At 35.5% G+C, this 16,608-nt stretch overlaps 3 protein-coding genes and 1 long non-coding RNA gene across 10 annotated transcripts; 2 read left to right on the forward strand and 2 right to left on the reverse strand.

The window, feature by feature from the left end:
* Positions 1-2,670: 2,670 nt before the first annotated feature.
* On the reverse strand, positions 2,671-3,604 carry LOC141430693 (trypsin 5G1-like). The gene has a single exon (XM_074091549.1). It carries the CDS (start codon positions 3,454-3,456, stop codon positions 2,698-2,700), a length of 759 nt encoding a protein of 252 aa, XP_073947650.1. The 5' UTR covers positions 3,457-3,604; the 3' UTR covers positions 2,671-2,697.
* Positions 3,605-6,865: 3,261 nt separating this feature from the next.
* LOC141430695 (uncharacterized) lies at positions 6,866-7,277 on the forward strand. Its single transcript, XR_012451652.1, has 2 exons — positions 6,866-6,967; positions 7,049-7,277. It is a non-coding gene; the product is annotated as an uncharacterized lncRNA (long non-coding RNA).
* Positions 7,278-8,036: 759 nt separating this feature from the next.
* Positions 8,037-8,962, reverse strand: LOC141430694 (trypsin 5G1-like). Its single transcript, XM_074091550.1, has one exon. The coding sequence runs from the start codon at positions 8,819-8,821 to the stop codon at positions 8,063-8,065; it is 759 nt and encodes a 252-aa protein (XP_073947651.1). The 5' UTR covers positions 8,822-8,962; the 3' UTR covers positions 8,037-8,062.
* A 1,877-nt stretch (positions 8,963-10,839) lies between these two features.
* On the forward strand, positions 10,840-16,179 carry LOC141430691 (brain-specific serine protease 4-like). Of its 7 annotated transcripts, none has more exons than XM_074091546.1 (3): positions 15,088-15,148; positions 15,315-15,537; positions 15,674-16,179. In XM_074091546.1, exons 1-3 carry the CDS (start codon positions 15,103-15,105, stop codon positions 15,831-15,833), a joined length of 429 nt encoding a protein of 142 aa, XP_073947647.1. In that variant the 5' UTR covers positions 15,088-15,102; the 3' UTR covers positions 15,834-16,179. The 7 variants fall into 7 exon arrangements, with proteins under 7 accessions (XP_073947645.1, XP_073947646.1, XP_073947644.1 ...); XM_074091548.1 differs by having other exon boundaries at positions 15,315-15,528; XM_074091544.1 differs by lacking the exon at positions 15,088-15,148 and adding an exon at positions 10,840-10,912 and having other exon boundaries at positions 15,315-16,179.
* Positions 16,180-16,608: the final 429 nt, after the last annotated feature.

The raw sequence follows: 16,608 nt of genomic DNA on the forward strand, positions 1-16,608 counted from the left end.
ACTTTTTCAATAAGCATGAGTGCTAAATCATTGATAATAGTCAAATCTATGCTATAGTAAAAGAAACTTGGATGGAGGAATGTTTTGATTATTCTAGAGTAGGCTTTTGTTAGATTCTGCGTCATGTCTCCATACCTTATTCTTTGGCTTTTGATGTTTTTACTAATACAGTGGCCGGCTGTGATGAGCCAGTTCTCGGCAATGAGACTGCAAGTGCAGATTCTGTGGCCATCGCTGGACTGCAGGCTGACTGCGAAGGGGAACTCCATGTTAGTGTCATCCTGCCCTAGGTACACTCGCGGCCAAAGAAGATGTCTTTCCGCGCGCACAAAGCATGATAGTACAAATAAACGCCACATCATATTTTGTAAATAATCCAGAAGGTACATGTTTTGTTTTTTGCTGTGTTGTGTCTTTGCACGGTGTATGAGCGCCGAGAGACAACGTGCACCGTATGAGTCTCAGCTAAGCGGACACAGATTTTAAAGTCCCTATGGAACATCAATCACATCATCAGCCAACATACAACATGCTAGTAATTGTAAAAAAAAACGATATAACCATCTGAAAACTGATCATAAAATCGCACATAAAGTTCAAAAGCCACAACTTAAATTGAGAAATTATTTGAAGTATAATATCGATTACCACGTTATTTTGTTTGGATTGCGACATTTCATATTCCATTTTATCAATTTTTCCTATTTTTTAGAGTTCCGCAGACAAAATTACCATATTTCTTATAGTTTAGCCAAGTCCGTCTATTTGTCTGTTCGGGGTTTGGCTAAGAGATTCTTATTAAAAGGTTGTCAATCATTGTGAGTGTAGGTACATACGCCAAATCATTATTAGAATAAAATATTCAAAAAGGTTGCTTGAAAGAGATCGCTCTTAAAATATACGGTTGTCAATTAAACCACATTTATATTTTTTCTATGTAACCGATTTTTTTGTATTATTTTCTATGTGTTGGACAATTTAAGACAAATATTATAACAAAGTACTGTAACTTTCAAAGATTTTCTTAACCATCGATAATTTAAATCTTTTAATTTGGTATTTCTTTTCAAATATTAAACTAGTCACTTCCCGCTGTCTATCCCTTTGTATGTTTGCTTCGATCTTATAAATTATGAGATGAATTTTAATACCTTTTTTTTAACCCTTAACTTCCTACGTCCTCTTTCAGAAACACGACCACCTATGAGCGGTCTAGAAGACCACTAATTTTAAAGGATATGCTATTATTATAGAAATTTAGTTTAAATTTAATAAAAAAGTAATAAACAAAATTTTACAGTCTATGCTATTTATTTGCAATAAACATTATAAAATAAATCAATAGATTTTTTCATAAACTTATACTTACTGTAAAATTACTTACCCAAAGGGGATATGAGATCTCAAAATATAGGAACATAATATAAAGATTATTAGTAAAGTTCCATCAAATTGGATAATCAACTAAGTTATTTAACTGATTTAATTTTAAAGGAACATTTTATTTTTATAAAATTGGAAACCCTCAAACCAACCATTTTTGTCGACAATTGATAATAATTTTTCGAACATTCGAGATAAATTAGTCTCTTGCATTCAATTATGACACTTATTTTATCCACCTTTTGTGACTGTGTTACTAGGAGACATGTTTTACTAAAAAATAAAAAAAATATTTTTTAACTATAAAAAATGTTAACAAATGAAATATACATAACCACCTGCGTTCGGTCTGGGAGACCACGTATAAATATTACGCAACCACCTACCTGCGGTCTCTGAGACCGTTGTCGCCAGTATTATGCTCACTTAATTCAAAGGAATACACATCCAAACATGTCGACCACATGGCGGCCATTGATTGGCCCCTAGGAAAAGGTACAAGGTCACTAGAAGTGTGCGCCGATGGCATCGAATAATTATCACTTTTAAATCTGCTAAGGTCTGACAGACCGCCCGTAGGTGGTTAAGGGTTAAAAGTGCCTCCGCCAAATCGAGCAAAATAGGTATATCACAGATAATTTAAATATGTGTAGGATGGAAATCTTAAACGCCACCCAAAGGGAAAATACTCTCAATACTGAAGTTCGAGAAATAACTCAAAATAATATTTCTTTTTTTAGAAGCAAAACTGTATTTTTAAGTTTTTTGTATTTATTTTCTGTTTACTGTTTAGTTAGTCCCTTCATTTTATTTGCCATGTATCGTATATGTGTATCTCTTTATTTATCTCTCTCTCTCTATCTATCTCTTAAGCGTACAACTAGTGATGCGCTCCGGGTTTAGGAATGATTTAGGAAAGGAAGTCGAGGAATGTGAATTTATTATAAATTAGTAGGATCGGTTGATTATAGATGATCTTTATTTTTCACTGCTTTTTTTTTTCAAAAAAGGGCGGGTCACTAATTTAGTTAATTTTCATTAAAATATTAATAGTCTGCTTTTTTTGTTCTTGTATTTTAAAGCTTTGTTAAAACTTGTTTTGAAAATTTTACATCTTAATTAAATTATCATTATCGTCATAATTGTTTGTTCTATTTAGGTCGTTTTTAAGCCAAAAAAAGTTTCAGTTATAAACTCAGCTTAACAGCATCATATAATAGCAACTCTTGAAAGATAAGTTGCGAGTAACTCTTAGTTAATATTAAGTAGAATTGCAATAAAACTCGATTTAGCACATATTTTAATCAATTCAGGTCATGAGTACTTCTTCATCACATAATTAATCCAGTTCAAGTTTGGGCTCACCGGTGTAACATATCCGATTGGATTATCTATTTCACTACCTAATATTACTCCAACAATTTTTCCCATGTACATCAACGGGCCTCCTCCATCCCCGTCGCGTGTATTCTGAAATTTCTTGGAGCATTTTGGAGCAATGCAAATAGCTGGGCCAAACATTGGATACACGGATGGACACTTGACCACGACAGCCTCACCTACCTGTAGAGACCTCATGTCATCTCCTTCCATGATGGCCTCAGGCAATTCATCCACTTTTCCCGTATTCCCAAACCCAGCATACTTAACTGGCAATCCCAATAAAGATTTATAGTCAATTGCTGATAACTTAGCAATCGTTTTGATCGGCACTTTTTCAATAAGCACCAAAGCTAAGTCGTTGATAGCAATAAGTTCTACCATTTCGCTGAACAAATAACTTGGGTGACGGAAGACATTGATTATTTCTGAATATGCGCTTGTGTTCTTTGATGTCATGTCTGCATACTTTATTATTCTATTGCTGCTGCCTCTTTTGACGCTGTGGCCCGCGGTGATAAGCCAGTTCTGGGCAATGAGATTGCATGTGCCCACTCTGGAGCCGTTTCTGCGCTGCATACTGACTACAAATGGGAACTCCTTGTTAGTATCCTCTAGACCGAGATATACTCGTGGCCGCGCGAACTGTCTTTCGGCGGAAACGCAGAATGCTAGAAAACAGACTTGCCACATTATACTCCTTTATGAGAATAAAAGTAAATTTAACATATTATGTTTTTTTATTCGTTTTATTTTGTTACTAAAGTATTATGATTGTTTTTGACGTTGTTAAATATGAATAGAAATAATGAAAAATAAAACAAGTGTAACTTCAAATGTAAATCGCTTTATTGCGAACCAATATATTACATTTCTATTGAAATATGAATAAATCGTAATTTGAATTGCAACATATTCTATTTTTGTACAATGCTGTATAAGAGTTGATACAATAATATTTTTAGCTTATTTTTTATGTTTTTTGGAAAATGTAGTACCCTGCTCGATTATAACCGTACAGTGGAATTTTTATTTTTAAAACTTAATTTTTTTTTAACAAATTTAAATTTGTTAAACGGTGGTGTTAATTTTAAGAGAAATACTCAATGAATATTAGAAATAATATAATTTTCGGAGCAATCATAAGCTAAACGATTAATTTGATGGTTTATTCTGTACTTATAAAAATATGTCTTTGTACAAAAAATATATAACCTAGCCTAGCCTATAAATAAAAAATCCCTCCTAGGTCACCGTCGCTGTTCATTGTGCCCAGAAGGCTGGCAGCATTCCCGCGTTGTATCGCAAGGCTAATCCTTTGCCCGAAATAGCTGCCAGCCCTCTGGTCACCTGAAACATTGGTGTAGATTTGCTAAGCTTTATTTAATATAACAATTCTATGAAGTTGACTATGTATGAGAATATAGTTACTATGTATTTTGATTGTTGTTGTTCTTTTCAAACCACAAACCATTTTCATTAAACTATAGGTATCATACTATTACAGGTGTAATATTTCATTTGACTTGAATTCTAATACAGTATCTAAAAGTTTGAATATTGAACTGTGTTTTAAATGTAATCAAGTAAAAAAATATTATTAATTTTGCGGAAATTGAAAGTTCGTCACAGCACAAGCACCCTGCCTGTCTGCTCCCTGACTCTTTCTAATCAATTAAATAATTAACTCACTACTCCATTATCTCTACGGATTTTCCGTATTTTTAAAAATTTTGTTTCTAAATGTCATTTAAATTCTGGTACTTACTATTTTTACATTTTTGTTAACATGAGCTGCCTAAAATATTTCGTAATTGTTAGCAACATCTTTAATCATCTTTAATATTATAATTAAGTACCTGTTTAAAACATCACAATTTCATTTTAAACTCTGTCTCACTAATATTAAATATATTGACCCGGATAAAGCAAATAAAACAAATAAAGTTACTGATTACTGATAACTCACGTCTTAAATCGAGTTTAGCTCGACATGTTTTGGGCTAATCCGTAGCCCTTCGTTGACAAGGGGTCTGCTTTGGCCGATCACTCAATGGACTCGGATTCGACGCACTATATCAGATTTTATAATGTATCTGTACTTGCGAGAGAGAAATTTTTCATTCCGCGGAAAGTGCGTGAAGCCATCGAGATTAGTCGTCGTCCGAATTTCAACTGGGATAGTGGTTGGACGGTACCTCCGAGTTGGAAACCGGTGTTAAATACTCGTGCTGCATCATCGGTGTGTGTGAACGTTCCTTTACAGAGCGATGTTGTTAGTGTTGTGTGCTACCCTACATTTGACAGTTGTCATGATGATGAAAACGCGGGTAGTTGTGAGCCGGTGTCAGTTTCGTCTGGTAGTCGCGTTGCTCCAAACACAAAAGGCTACGGATTAGCCCGAAACATATCGAGCTAAACTCGATTTAAGACGTGAGTTTTCCGGGTCAATATATTTAATATGAGTGAGTCCACGGTAGTTTCATGTTCAAAATCTGTCTCACTAGTGCGCAAATTGAGTTAAGTTTGTTACTTTTGATACTGATTATTAATATTTTTTTTGTATTTGTAAGCGTATCTCCCGAGTAGTCCCGAGTGCCCAGCACGAGTGTATTTAAATTTGTAAGAGCACTTTTGAGCGACTCACATAGCTGGACCAAACATAGGCCAAACATGTTCACATGAGAACATAGTCATTCATTATGCAAAGCGGGTTAATCTTTTGTGTTCAGTTTTCATTAGGGGGTTGCTAAAATGATTCATGATTTGTTTGCAAAATATTTAACTTTAAAGAGATTTTTTTTATTAAAATCGAGCGTCCCCCCCCTCCCCTCTTAAATCTAAACCGGTGGGTGGAAAATTTAAAAAAAATTCAGAATGGTAGTAAAACATCAAACTTTCAAGGAAAACTATAACGGCTAAGTTTTAATATGAATTATTAGTAGTTTAAGAGTAAATAGCTGCCTAAGGTATAAAATATACCTAAACTTGGAAGATTCCGTATAAAATACGAAATCCTTAAAAACATAATATTACTTTTTTTTTGTAACGGCTACGGAACCCTAATTTGGGCGTGTCCGACACGCTCTTGGCCGGTTTTTATAATATAGAGATAGCCCTAACGTATTGAAATGAGTCTTATTATTAGAGTTCCGAGGTGTGACACGAATGCCTTTTGAAAACGATGTTTTAACAACACTACTTGAGAGACATTGATATGGACCTTTGCAAAAGCTGATCCAATAAATGGGCATTTCTATCTACCGTTGTACCCTGAGTTTATCTCTCCAATTTCAACAAAATTTGGGAGGTAGACTCAGTCCATGATTCCGAGCTGGAAAAACAGGGTCTTCAGATGTGTCCCCAAAATATTGTATGGATGAGTCCGTTTTGTTACGAAAAATATTAAGAAAAATTCGTAACAAAACGGACACATCCATTATTTCACGGCGTATTTCACTGGCAATCCCATTAAAGCCTTATAATCTATCACGGATAATTTGACGTGACTTTTTCAATAAGCATAAGTGCTAAATCATTGATAACAGTCAAATCTATGCTATAGTAAAAGAAACTTGGATGTAGGAATGTTTTGATTATTCTAGAGTAGGCTTTTGTTAGATTCCGCGTCATGTCTCCATACCTTATTCTTTGACTTTTGAAGTTTTTACTAATACAGTGGCCGGCTGTGATGACCCAGTTCTCAGCAATGAGACTGCAAGTGCAGATTCTGTGGCCATTGCTGGACTGCAGGCTGACTGCGAAGGGGAACTCCATGTTAGTGTCATCCTGCCCTAGGTACACTCGCGGCCAAAGAAGACGTCTTTCCGCGCGCACAAAGCATGATAGTACAAATAAACGCCACATCATATTTTGTAGACAATCCAGAATCTATAACGTAGGTACATACGTTCCCATTAAATGTTTTGTTCTTTTCTGTGTTGTCTTTGCACTTGCATGGTGTCTGAGCGCCGAGAGACAACTTGCGCCCTATGAGCGTCTTAGCTAAGCGGATACAGATTTTATAGTCCCTATGGAAAATTTATAAAAAAAAACTCTATACCAATCACATCCTCAGCCAACATAAAACATGCTAGTGATTGTACATGACACAATTTTTGTTAAAAACGATATTACCTTCTGAAAACGGATCATAAAATTGCACATAAAATTCAAAAGCCACAACTAAAATCGAGAAATTATAGTATAATATCCATTGCCACAATATTTTGTTTCGATTGCGACATTTCATATTCCATTTTGACAATTTTTTCTATGTTTTTAGGGTTTCGCAGACACACCCGCGATAGAGGACGACCACCAAAAAGATGGACAGATGATATCCGGCAACAAGCTAGCGTAAACTAGATGCGAGTGGCAGTGAATAGGCAAGACTGGAAAAGCAGAGAGGAGGCCTATGTCCGAAGACGGGCGCTATACGGGCTGTTACAAATAGACAGATAGAATTTTGATAATTCTTCACAAATATTAAACTTGTCACTTTCCGCTGTCTATTCCTTCGTATGTTTGCTTCGATCTTTTAAATTATGCAATGATTTTTTTTTAAAGTGCCCCCGCCACATCGAGCAAAATAGGTATATCACAGAAAATTTAAATATGTTTAGGATCGAAATCTTTAACACCACCCAATGGGAAAATACTCTCAATACTGCAGTTCGAGAAATTACTTAAAATAATATTTCTTTTTTTAGAAGCAAAACTATATTTTAATTTTTTGTATTTATTTTTTGTTTACTGTTTAGTTAGTTCCTTCATTTTATTGGCCATGTATCGTATATGTGTATCTCTTTATTTTTCTCTCTCTCTCTCTCTCTCTCTCTATCTATCTCTAAAGCTTACAACTAGTGATGCGCTCCGGGCTTAGGAATGATTTAGGAAAGGAAGTCGAGGAATGTGAATTTATTGTAAATTGGTTGATTATAGATGATCTTTATTTTTCACTGCTTTTTAAAAAAAATTGCACCCTTGCAAAGCAGGGCGGGTCACTAATTTAGTTAATTTTCATTAAAATATTAATACAGCTTTTTTTTTCTTGTATTTTAAAGCTTTGTTAAAACTTGTTTTGAAAATTTTACATCTTAATTAAATTATCATTATCGTCATCATTGTTTTTTCTATTTAGGTCGTTTTTTATCAAAAAAAAAGTTTCAGTTTTAAACTCAGTTTAACAGCATCAAATAATAGCAACTCTTTAAAGATAAGTTGCGAGTAAGTCTTTGTTAATATTAAGTATTATAGAATTGCAATAAAACTCGATTTAGCACATATTTTAATCAATTCAGGTCTCATTCTTCATCACATAATTAATCCAGTTCAAGTTTGGGCTCACCGGTGTAACATATCCGATTGGTTTCTCCGTTTCACTAGCTACTATTACTCCAACAATTTTTCCCATGTACATCAACGGGCCTCCTCCATATCCATCGCGTGTATCCTGAAATTTCTCGGAGCATTTTGGAGCAATGCAAATAGCTGGGCCAAATATTGGATACACGGATGGACACTTGACCACGACAGCCTCACCTACCTGTAGAGACCCGATGTCATCTCCTTCCATGATGGCCACAGGCAATTTATCCACTTTTCCCGTATTCCCAAACCCAGCATACTTAACTGGCAATCCTATTAAAGATTTATAGTCAATTGCTGATAACTTAGCAATCGTTTTAATCGGCACTTTTTCAATAAGCACCAAAGCTAAGTCGTTGATAGCAGTAATTTCTATAATTTTGCTAAAAAAAAAACTTGGGTGACGGAAGACTTTAATTAATTCTGAATATGCGCTTGTGTTCTTTGATGTCATGTCTGCATACTTTATTATTCTATTTATGCTGCCTCTTCTGACGCTGTGGCCCGAGGTGATAAGCCAGTTCTGGGCGATGAGATTGCATGTGCCCACTCTGGAGCCGTTTCTGCGCAGCATACTGACTACAAATGGGAACTCCTTGTTAGTATCCTCTAGACCGAGATATACTCGTGGCCGCGCGAACTGTCTTTCGGCGGAAACGCAGAATGCTATAAAACAGACTTGCCACATTATACTTCTTTATAAGAATAAAAGTAAGTTTGACATATGTTTTTTTATTCGTTTTATTTTGTTACTAAAGTATTATGATTGTTTTTGACGTTGTTAAATATGAACAGAAATAATGAAAAATAAAACAAGTGTAACTTCAAATGTAAATCGCTTTATTGCAAAACAAATATTACATTTTTATTGAAACATGAATAAATCGTAATTTGAATTGCAACATATTCTATTTTTGTACAATGCTGTATAAGAGTTGATACAATAATATTTTTAGCTTATTTTTTATGTATTTTGGAAAATGTAGTACCCTGCTCGATTATTACCGTACAGTGGAATTTTTATTTTTAAAACTTAATTTTTATTTTTTTTAACGAATTTTAATTTGTTAAACGGTGCTGTTAATTTTAAATGCAATTATCTATGAAATACACGATGATTATTAGAAATAATATAATGTTCGGAGCAATGATAAGCATGACTATTTATTTGATGGTTTATTCTGTACTTATAAAAATATGTCTATGTACAAAAAATATATAACCTAGCCTAGCCTATAAATAAAAAATCCCTCCTAGGTCACCGTCGCTGTTCATTGTGCCTAGAAGCCTGGCAGCATTCCCGCGTTGTATCGTAAGGCTAATCCTTGCCCGAAATACCTGCCAGCCCTCTGGTCACCTGAAACATTGGTGTAGATTTGCTAAACTTTATTTAATATAACAATTCTATGAACTTAACTATGTATGAGAATATAGTTACTATGTATTTTGATTGTTGTTCTTTTCAAACCACAAACTATTTTCATTAAACTATAAGTATCATACAGTTGTAATATTTAATTTGACTTGTATTCTAATACAGTATCTAAAAGTTTGAATATTGAACTAAGTGTTTTAAGTGTAATCAAGTAAAAAAATATTATTAATTTAGCAGAAATTGAACGTTCGTTACAGCGCAAGCACTCTGCCTGTCTGCTCCTTGACTCTTTCTAATAAATTAAATAATAAACTCACTACTCCATTACCTCTACGGATTTTCCGTATTTTAAAAAAGTTTTGTTTCTAAATTTCCTTTTTAAATTCTGGTACCTACTATTTTAACATTTTTGCTAACGTGAGCAGCCAAAAATATTTCGTAATTGTTAGCAACATCTTTAATCATCTTTAATATTATGATTAAGTACCTGTTTAAAACATCACAATTTCATTTTAAACTCTGTCTCACTAGTGCGTAAATTGAGTTAAGTTTGTCATTGAAATTTGTTAGAGCACTTTAGAGCGACGCACATAGCTGGACCAAACATGGGCCAAACATGTTCACATGTGAACACAGTCATTCATTATGCAAAGCGGGCTAATCTTTTGTGTTTAGTTTTATTACAAGGTGGCACAAAATGAGTCTGTAATAATTAAGAGTCCGAATAAACATCTCCGCAAAGATTTTTTGGCGTTTACCATCTTGGATACATTGTGTGATGCCCTGTGTACTAGTAATTTTAGTGACACCACACTACGTAATCAATTAAAATACATCTGAGAATTGTTTCGTTGTACTGTACACTTAAAAAGAATTTGCTAATTGTTTCTAAAAATAATGTTAAACCATTCAGTTTTTTAAATTAACCGGTATTATTGCGGAATGTTTTAATAAGTTCTGTGTTAATAAAACAATGTACACTATTTTCTTCTTTTGTTTCATTGCATTTTCTATAACAGTGAACATAACAGAGTATAGGAAGAAGATATTCTTTAAAGTAGCAGGTGTAAGAGAATGTATGAGAGAAAGTGAGAGAATTTTCTTCATTTACATCTGGTTTTGATCTGATATGGGAACGCTCTTATGTACACTAGTGACCGCACAAGTTATCTCGCGGCGCAAACGTAGCATACTGGTAACTACCATAATAATTTCGTTTAAAAAAATAGATTGCAGAGTATAAAAAATACATTACAATACAATGACTCTTTATTGTCACACCACAATACAGTAAAAGATAGAGGAAACAGGGTTTACAAAGAGGGCGGCGTCGCGCTTTAGGACCGACGTATTTTGACGGAGGCAAACCTAAGACAAGTCCCAAATTGACCCAGACAGGAAAAGGTAAGACCAAGCGTCATTCGAACGAAAGCGATCGTGCCATTCGTGCCTTCGGTGCCGTTTCGCTTTCAGAATTAGACCACAAGGGCATGTGAACCAACATGGACCGGGAATGGGGACTGCTTTAATGGCTGCGAATAGTAAATCTCTACAAATAATCCGACATCCCCAGGCAGGTGAGCACGGAGCCGAGTCGGCATTGCACGGGATCGTCATAAGGAACCCCATCCCTCATTCCCCCCATCATCATCATCATTCCGGGGTTGCCAGTGGAAGTCGCGGCGTCACTTCATACCCAGGAGAGCTCGTAAGGTTTTTAGTGGGTATCCTTCATTGGAAAGCCCCACACATCTTCTGTTTCTTCGAACAAAGCTGAATGAATAAGGCGTATTTGTCACACCATAAAAAAGGAGTCATTTGCGTTCTAGACCAATAATAAGATTAGCAATAGGACTCACTAAAAATAAGCATCGTGGGACCTTTGCCTTAACTCCTATTTTGAGATAACTGCCACAATATACTTTTAGATTTAAGAATGTTGTACTGTTTTTTTGTACTGATTGTTCTTTCGAAATCAATTTTACTAATTTTACTAATTTTCATATCTTGACTGTTTCTAAAAAATAATTCGTTCAAGTGATTTATATATATCACAAAAAAAACATTGCTTACGATAAATTTTCCGACTGAGGAGAGAATTACAGAATACTCAACTAGCAAAATAATTAAAATTTTATTCAAATATGTCAATTTAAAACTGACCTGAAAGTCTACTTTCCTGTTAAAGAACAGTTTTAAAGGAATTATAATTTGTTCAACAACTTTATTCACGCTTACGTTATCAACTGTATCTTTTCATGACAGAACAGATCCATCTTAAATTAGGGCTTACGGCTGCATATCCCGCGATAGGTGGAATACCACCAATTAATACACCAACAATTTTACCCCTGAACACTAGCGGGCACCCTGAATCCCCTGGACGAGAATCTTGAAGATTATTGGAGCATTTAGGAGCAACGCAAATTGCTGGAACAAGTCTTGGCCATTCAGGATTACATGTGATCACAACAGCATCGCCAGTTAGAAGAGGTTTGACTTCATCACCGTAATTTGAAAACTTTTCTCCTGTATATCCATAGCCAGCGTATCGAACAGGATACCCCAACAACGCCTTGTAATCGATTGCTGATAATTTCCCAAACTTTCTTCCCTTTGGTACATCCTGAATGAGAGCAAGAGCTATATCATTTTTGGTAGTTGAATTGGCATCGATGGTAAGAAAATTTGGATGCTGGAAGAATTTAATGAGCGTTGAGAAGCGCTTTGTCTGGTTTGGTTCAAGCGTCATGTTTTCATACCTTACGTACATTAGTGAATCATGAGCGCAGTGGCCGGCAGTCAATATCCAATTTCTGGCTAGCAAACAGCACGTGCATCTTCGATTTCCGTTTTTATCTTGTTTGCCGATGACGTAGGGAAACTCGCTGTTCGTGTCCTCCTCGCCCAAGTAGACCCTTGGACGTTGTAGCTGTTTCTTAGCGCAAACGCAGCATGCGAGGATTAATATCCACCACATTTCTGAAGATAAAGCAAGCCAAATAAAATTGTGTAATAATTCGTCTGAAAAGCAACGTAAGGCATAACCAGGTAGGTTCTTTATAATCTAACCTTACCAACAAAAAGTTGGAAAGCCCCCACTTCAAAGTTCAATTTCTCAAAAACGGCTGAACAAAGTTTGATGAAACATGTCTAAGAACCATCGCTAGAAACCTTGATTTCAAATAAAAAAAAACCGCATCCAAATCGGTCCACCCGTTTAAGAACTACGGTGCCACACAGGCACACATAGCGGTCAAACTTATAACACCCCTCATTTTGCGTCGGAGGTTAAAAGTGAACAAATATTTAAAACTAGGTCATACTCGTCAAACTGAACATTAGTTCAGCGACTTTTAGGGGGTATGCTCCTGGTTAGCCCATGAGCAATGTCCCGTTAGATGGCGCTGTTATCAATATTTCCTTTTTTCAGGTTTTTTTCGTAAATTATGAAGAATTATTTCACCATAAACTAATGGCTGGAGTATCTAAGCGTAACCGATTTTTTGACCGATATAATAAGTTTTTTTATTACTCAGTAAAGTTTATTCGAGTAAGCAATATGAAGCAACATTTTTGTTGTTTGTAGCGTAACAAGCGACGTCAAATAATAATATTTAATTTGTATGAAAAAAACTCAAAAATCTTTAATAGTCACTGAATTAATGTCGCTCAGTTTGCCCAGTACAATCTATAATTTTATTTTTCTATTCGTTAAATGGCCCACCCGGTATATTCCGCAGCTGTTGATATTGCACAATAATCTGTGGTACATAAAATGACTGATTTTACAACTTCTGTTATTGTTTCGATAACATTTCTTTGCATATTCTTGCAACACTCGATAAAAAATGTAGTATTACATAGTTATCTAAATACATTATAAAATGTAATTGCCGTCCACGTTTATATTTTTAATGTAAACGAAATAAAAATATGTGTTTTAGTAATTTTTTATTGGGGACTTGTTAAAGTAAGTAAAACGAAATTGTAAGTTAACTTGCCCGGTTATAGTAGCGGAAATTCTTTGAAATACCTAGGAAATTTGGCCCTTTCTAGTGCTGGTTATTTAAGAAAGATGGTTATTTAGGTACTAGGAACAAGGTATGTATTTAAAGTTATGTTAACTTAATATTAGTTTATTTTTTAACCCCTGACGCAAAAAGAGGGTTGTTGTAAGTTTGACCGCTATGTGTGTCTCTGTGTGTGTGTCTGTCTGAGGCACCGTAGCTCTTAAACAGGTGGACCGATTTAAATGCGGATTTTTTATTTGAAATCAGATTTTCTAGCGATGATTCTTAGACATGTTTCATCAAAATCAGTTTAGCCATTTTTGAGATACTTATTGAACTTTTTAACCCCCGATGCACAAAGAGGGGTGTTACAAGTTTGACCGCCTTGTGTGTCTGTCTGTGGCACCGTAGCTCTTAAACGGGTGGACCAATTAGAATGCGGTTTTTTTATTTGAAATCAGGTTTTCTAGCGATGATTCTTAAACATGTTTCATCAAAACCGGTTTAGCCGTTTTTTAGATATTGAACTTTGAAGTGACAAAGTCGGGGGTTTTCTAACTTTTTGTTTGTTAGGTTATAATTAGGTACTAATCTGATTTTAACTTTCTTTGACACAAACCAAATATATATTATTGCTATATGTTTGTTACTTTTTGAGAAAAGATTAGATTATACCTATTTATTCCCATAAGTCGTGTATACATTGCATTATTTTCTATTGCACTGTAGTGCGGTGTATCGATACCTTTATCAAATGGTGTCTAGACACGCTACCACGTGGTTAACGTTACAATTAGTATAAAAGTACACTTGGCCACAGCTTTAAGTGTATTATCACAAGTTTTTAAGATTGCATACTAAAAGGTACCACTAAGATCCCATTACAAGTTCGACTCGCACTTGGTATTTGTTCATTTCTATCTACCGTTGTACCCTGCCTTGCCTAGTAAACTTGAGGCGCGGGGAGCCTTTTCTTTACCGGATGGGCCCTGTAACAGGAGCAAATAATTAAGACATAGATCGTACTCCTCAAACTGGACATTAGCTCAGTGACTTTTAAGAATCATTGAGATTTAGGGCCAACTGTTTCACTACTTGTCGACTAACTTTAAGTGACGGATATCAGTGATACCGTCTCTGTTTGTTTTGTCCGAATAAACAAAGACGGCATTACATTTATCTGACACTTAAAGTTAGTAGACGAGTGGTGAAACATGTCGTTAGCGTTTTTTATACAACTTAAATAGTAAATATCATCAATGTACGCCATCCTAGAGCCCACATTGCTTTTTCATTGCATTGCTTTACATTGCTTCTTCCAATACTTACTTTATTTAAAAGTCGCTGAACTAATGTTGTTAAAATAATTTAATGTATCAGAAGTTACTTTGCTTTAGTAGGTACCAGGTGTGTGTGAGTTTAACATCTGGTAGCATGGTGTACGGTTGTGTTGCTCTGAAGATGGGCTCTGGTTGAGTTCAAAGTGCGTCAGTGTAGTGCGGTAGTGTGTGCGTGGTGGTTGTGATTGATGGGTTTGTGTGATTTGTGTGTATTCTTACAGTGTGGAGGTGAAGGAACTGCATGAACACGCATATCTTGCATAAACTTAGCTATCATAAGGTCGCAGGTGAGCAAAGAAATTCTTGTAGTTCATTAATATTGTTCAGTTTGACAAGTATGATCTATATTATTTTCTCCTGTTAAAGAGCCCACCTGGTATATTTTGTACAAATGGTCTAATTTTTTGAGGAATAAATATTTAGACAATTTTATTTGGCCTGCTTTGTTTGCAGAAATGTGGTGGTTATTCATCCTAGCATGCTGCGTTTGCGCTGAGAAACAGCTACAACGTCCAAGGGTCTACTTGGGCGAGGAGGACACGAACAGCGAGTTTCCCTACGTCATCGGCATACAAGATGAATATGGAATGCGAATATGCACATGCAGTTTGATAGCCAGAAATTGGATATTGACTGCCGGCCACTGCGCTACTTTTGATGCACCAACGTACGTAAGGTATGATAACATGACGCTTAAACTAAACGAGACAAAAGCGTTTAGAAGAATCATTGAATTCTTCCAGCATCCAAATTTTCTTTATGTTGATACCGACGGAACTATCGAAAATGATATAGCTCTTGCTCTTATTCAGGATGTACCAAAGGGAAGAAAGTTTGGGAAATTATCAGCAATCGATTACAAGGCGTTGTTGGGGTATCCTGTTCGATACGCTGGCTATGGATATACAGGAGATGAGTTTTCAAACGAGAGTGATCAAGTCAAGCCTCTTCAAACTGGCGATGCTGTTGTGATCGCATGTGAACCAGAATGGCCAAGATTTGGTCCAGCAATTTGCGTTGCTCCTAAGTGTTCTAATCATCTTCAAGACACTCGTCCAGGGGATTCAGGGTGCCCGCTAGTGTACAGGGGAAAAATTGTTGGTGTATTAATTGGTGGCAATTCACCTATCTCGGAATTTTTACCCGTGAGCCCGAATTTGGGATGGATCAGTTCTATTATGAAAAGGTACAGTTGACAATTAAAGCGTGGAGAAAGATGTTGAACAAAATATCATTTCTTTAAAATAGTTCTTCAAAAATAGAAATAAACTTGCAGGTCAGTTTGTAAATTGATACATGTGAATAAAGTTTTAACAATGTGCTGGTTGAGTATTATTTGATGAGTACGATCTAAGTTTTTAATTATTTGCTCCTATTAAACTCGTCCTCCCGGTATAAATTGCGTGTGTGTCCTGGCCATTGTGCCGTGAATGTATATCTCAAGGAATATTGTTTTCCCGTGGAAGCTGCCAGCTCTTCGGTCCCTTGTGACGTTTAACAGTACTAATCTTTCAATTTATAATACGTTTTAAACTTTCGTGATTTTCACTTATAGTCAAAATACCATAAACGGAACTTACGACGCTAAACATTATACCTATATATTATATTTCGTTATGAAGCTGCAAAGCGCTAGGACCTCACGGACCAAGAGTCTTGACGCCGAATGGGACAAAGTATGTATGTATGTATGTAAACTCTTTATTGTACAAAAGAAAAAAAACAAACCACAATTGACCAACTTTGA

This window comes from Choristoneura fumiferana, chromosome 8, assembly GCF_025370935.1.
Source record: "Choristoneura fumiferana chromosome 8, NRCan_CFum_1, whole genome shotgun sequence".
NCBI classification, from domain to species: domain Eukaryota; kingdom Metazoa; phylum Arthropoda; class Insecta; order Lepidoptera; family Tortricidae; genus Choristoneura; species Choristoneura fumiferana.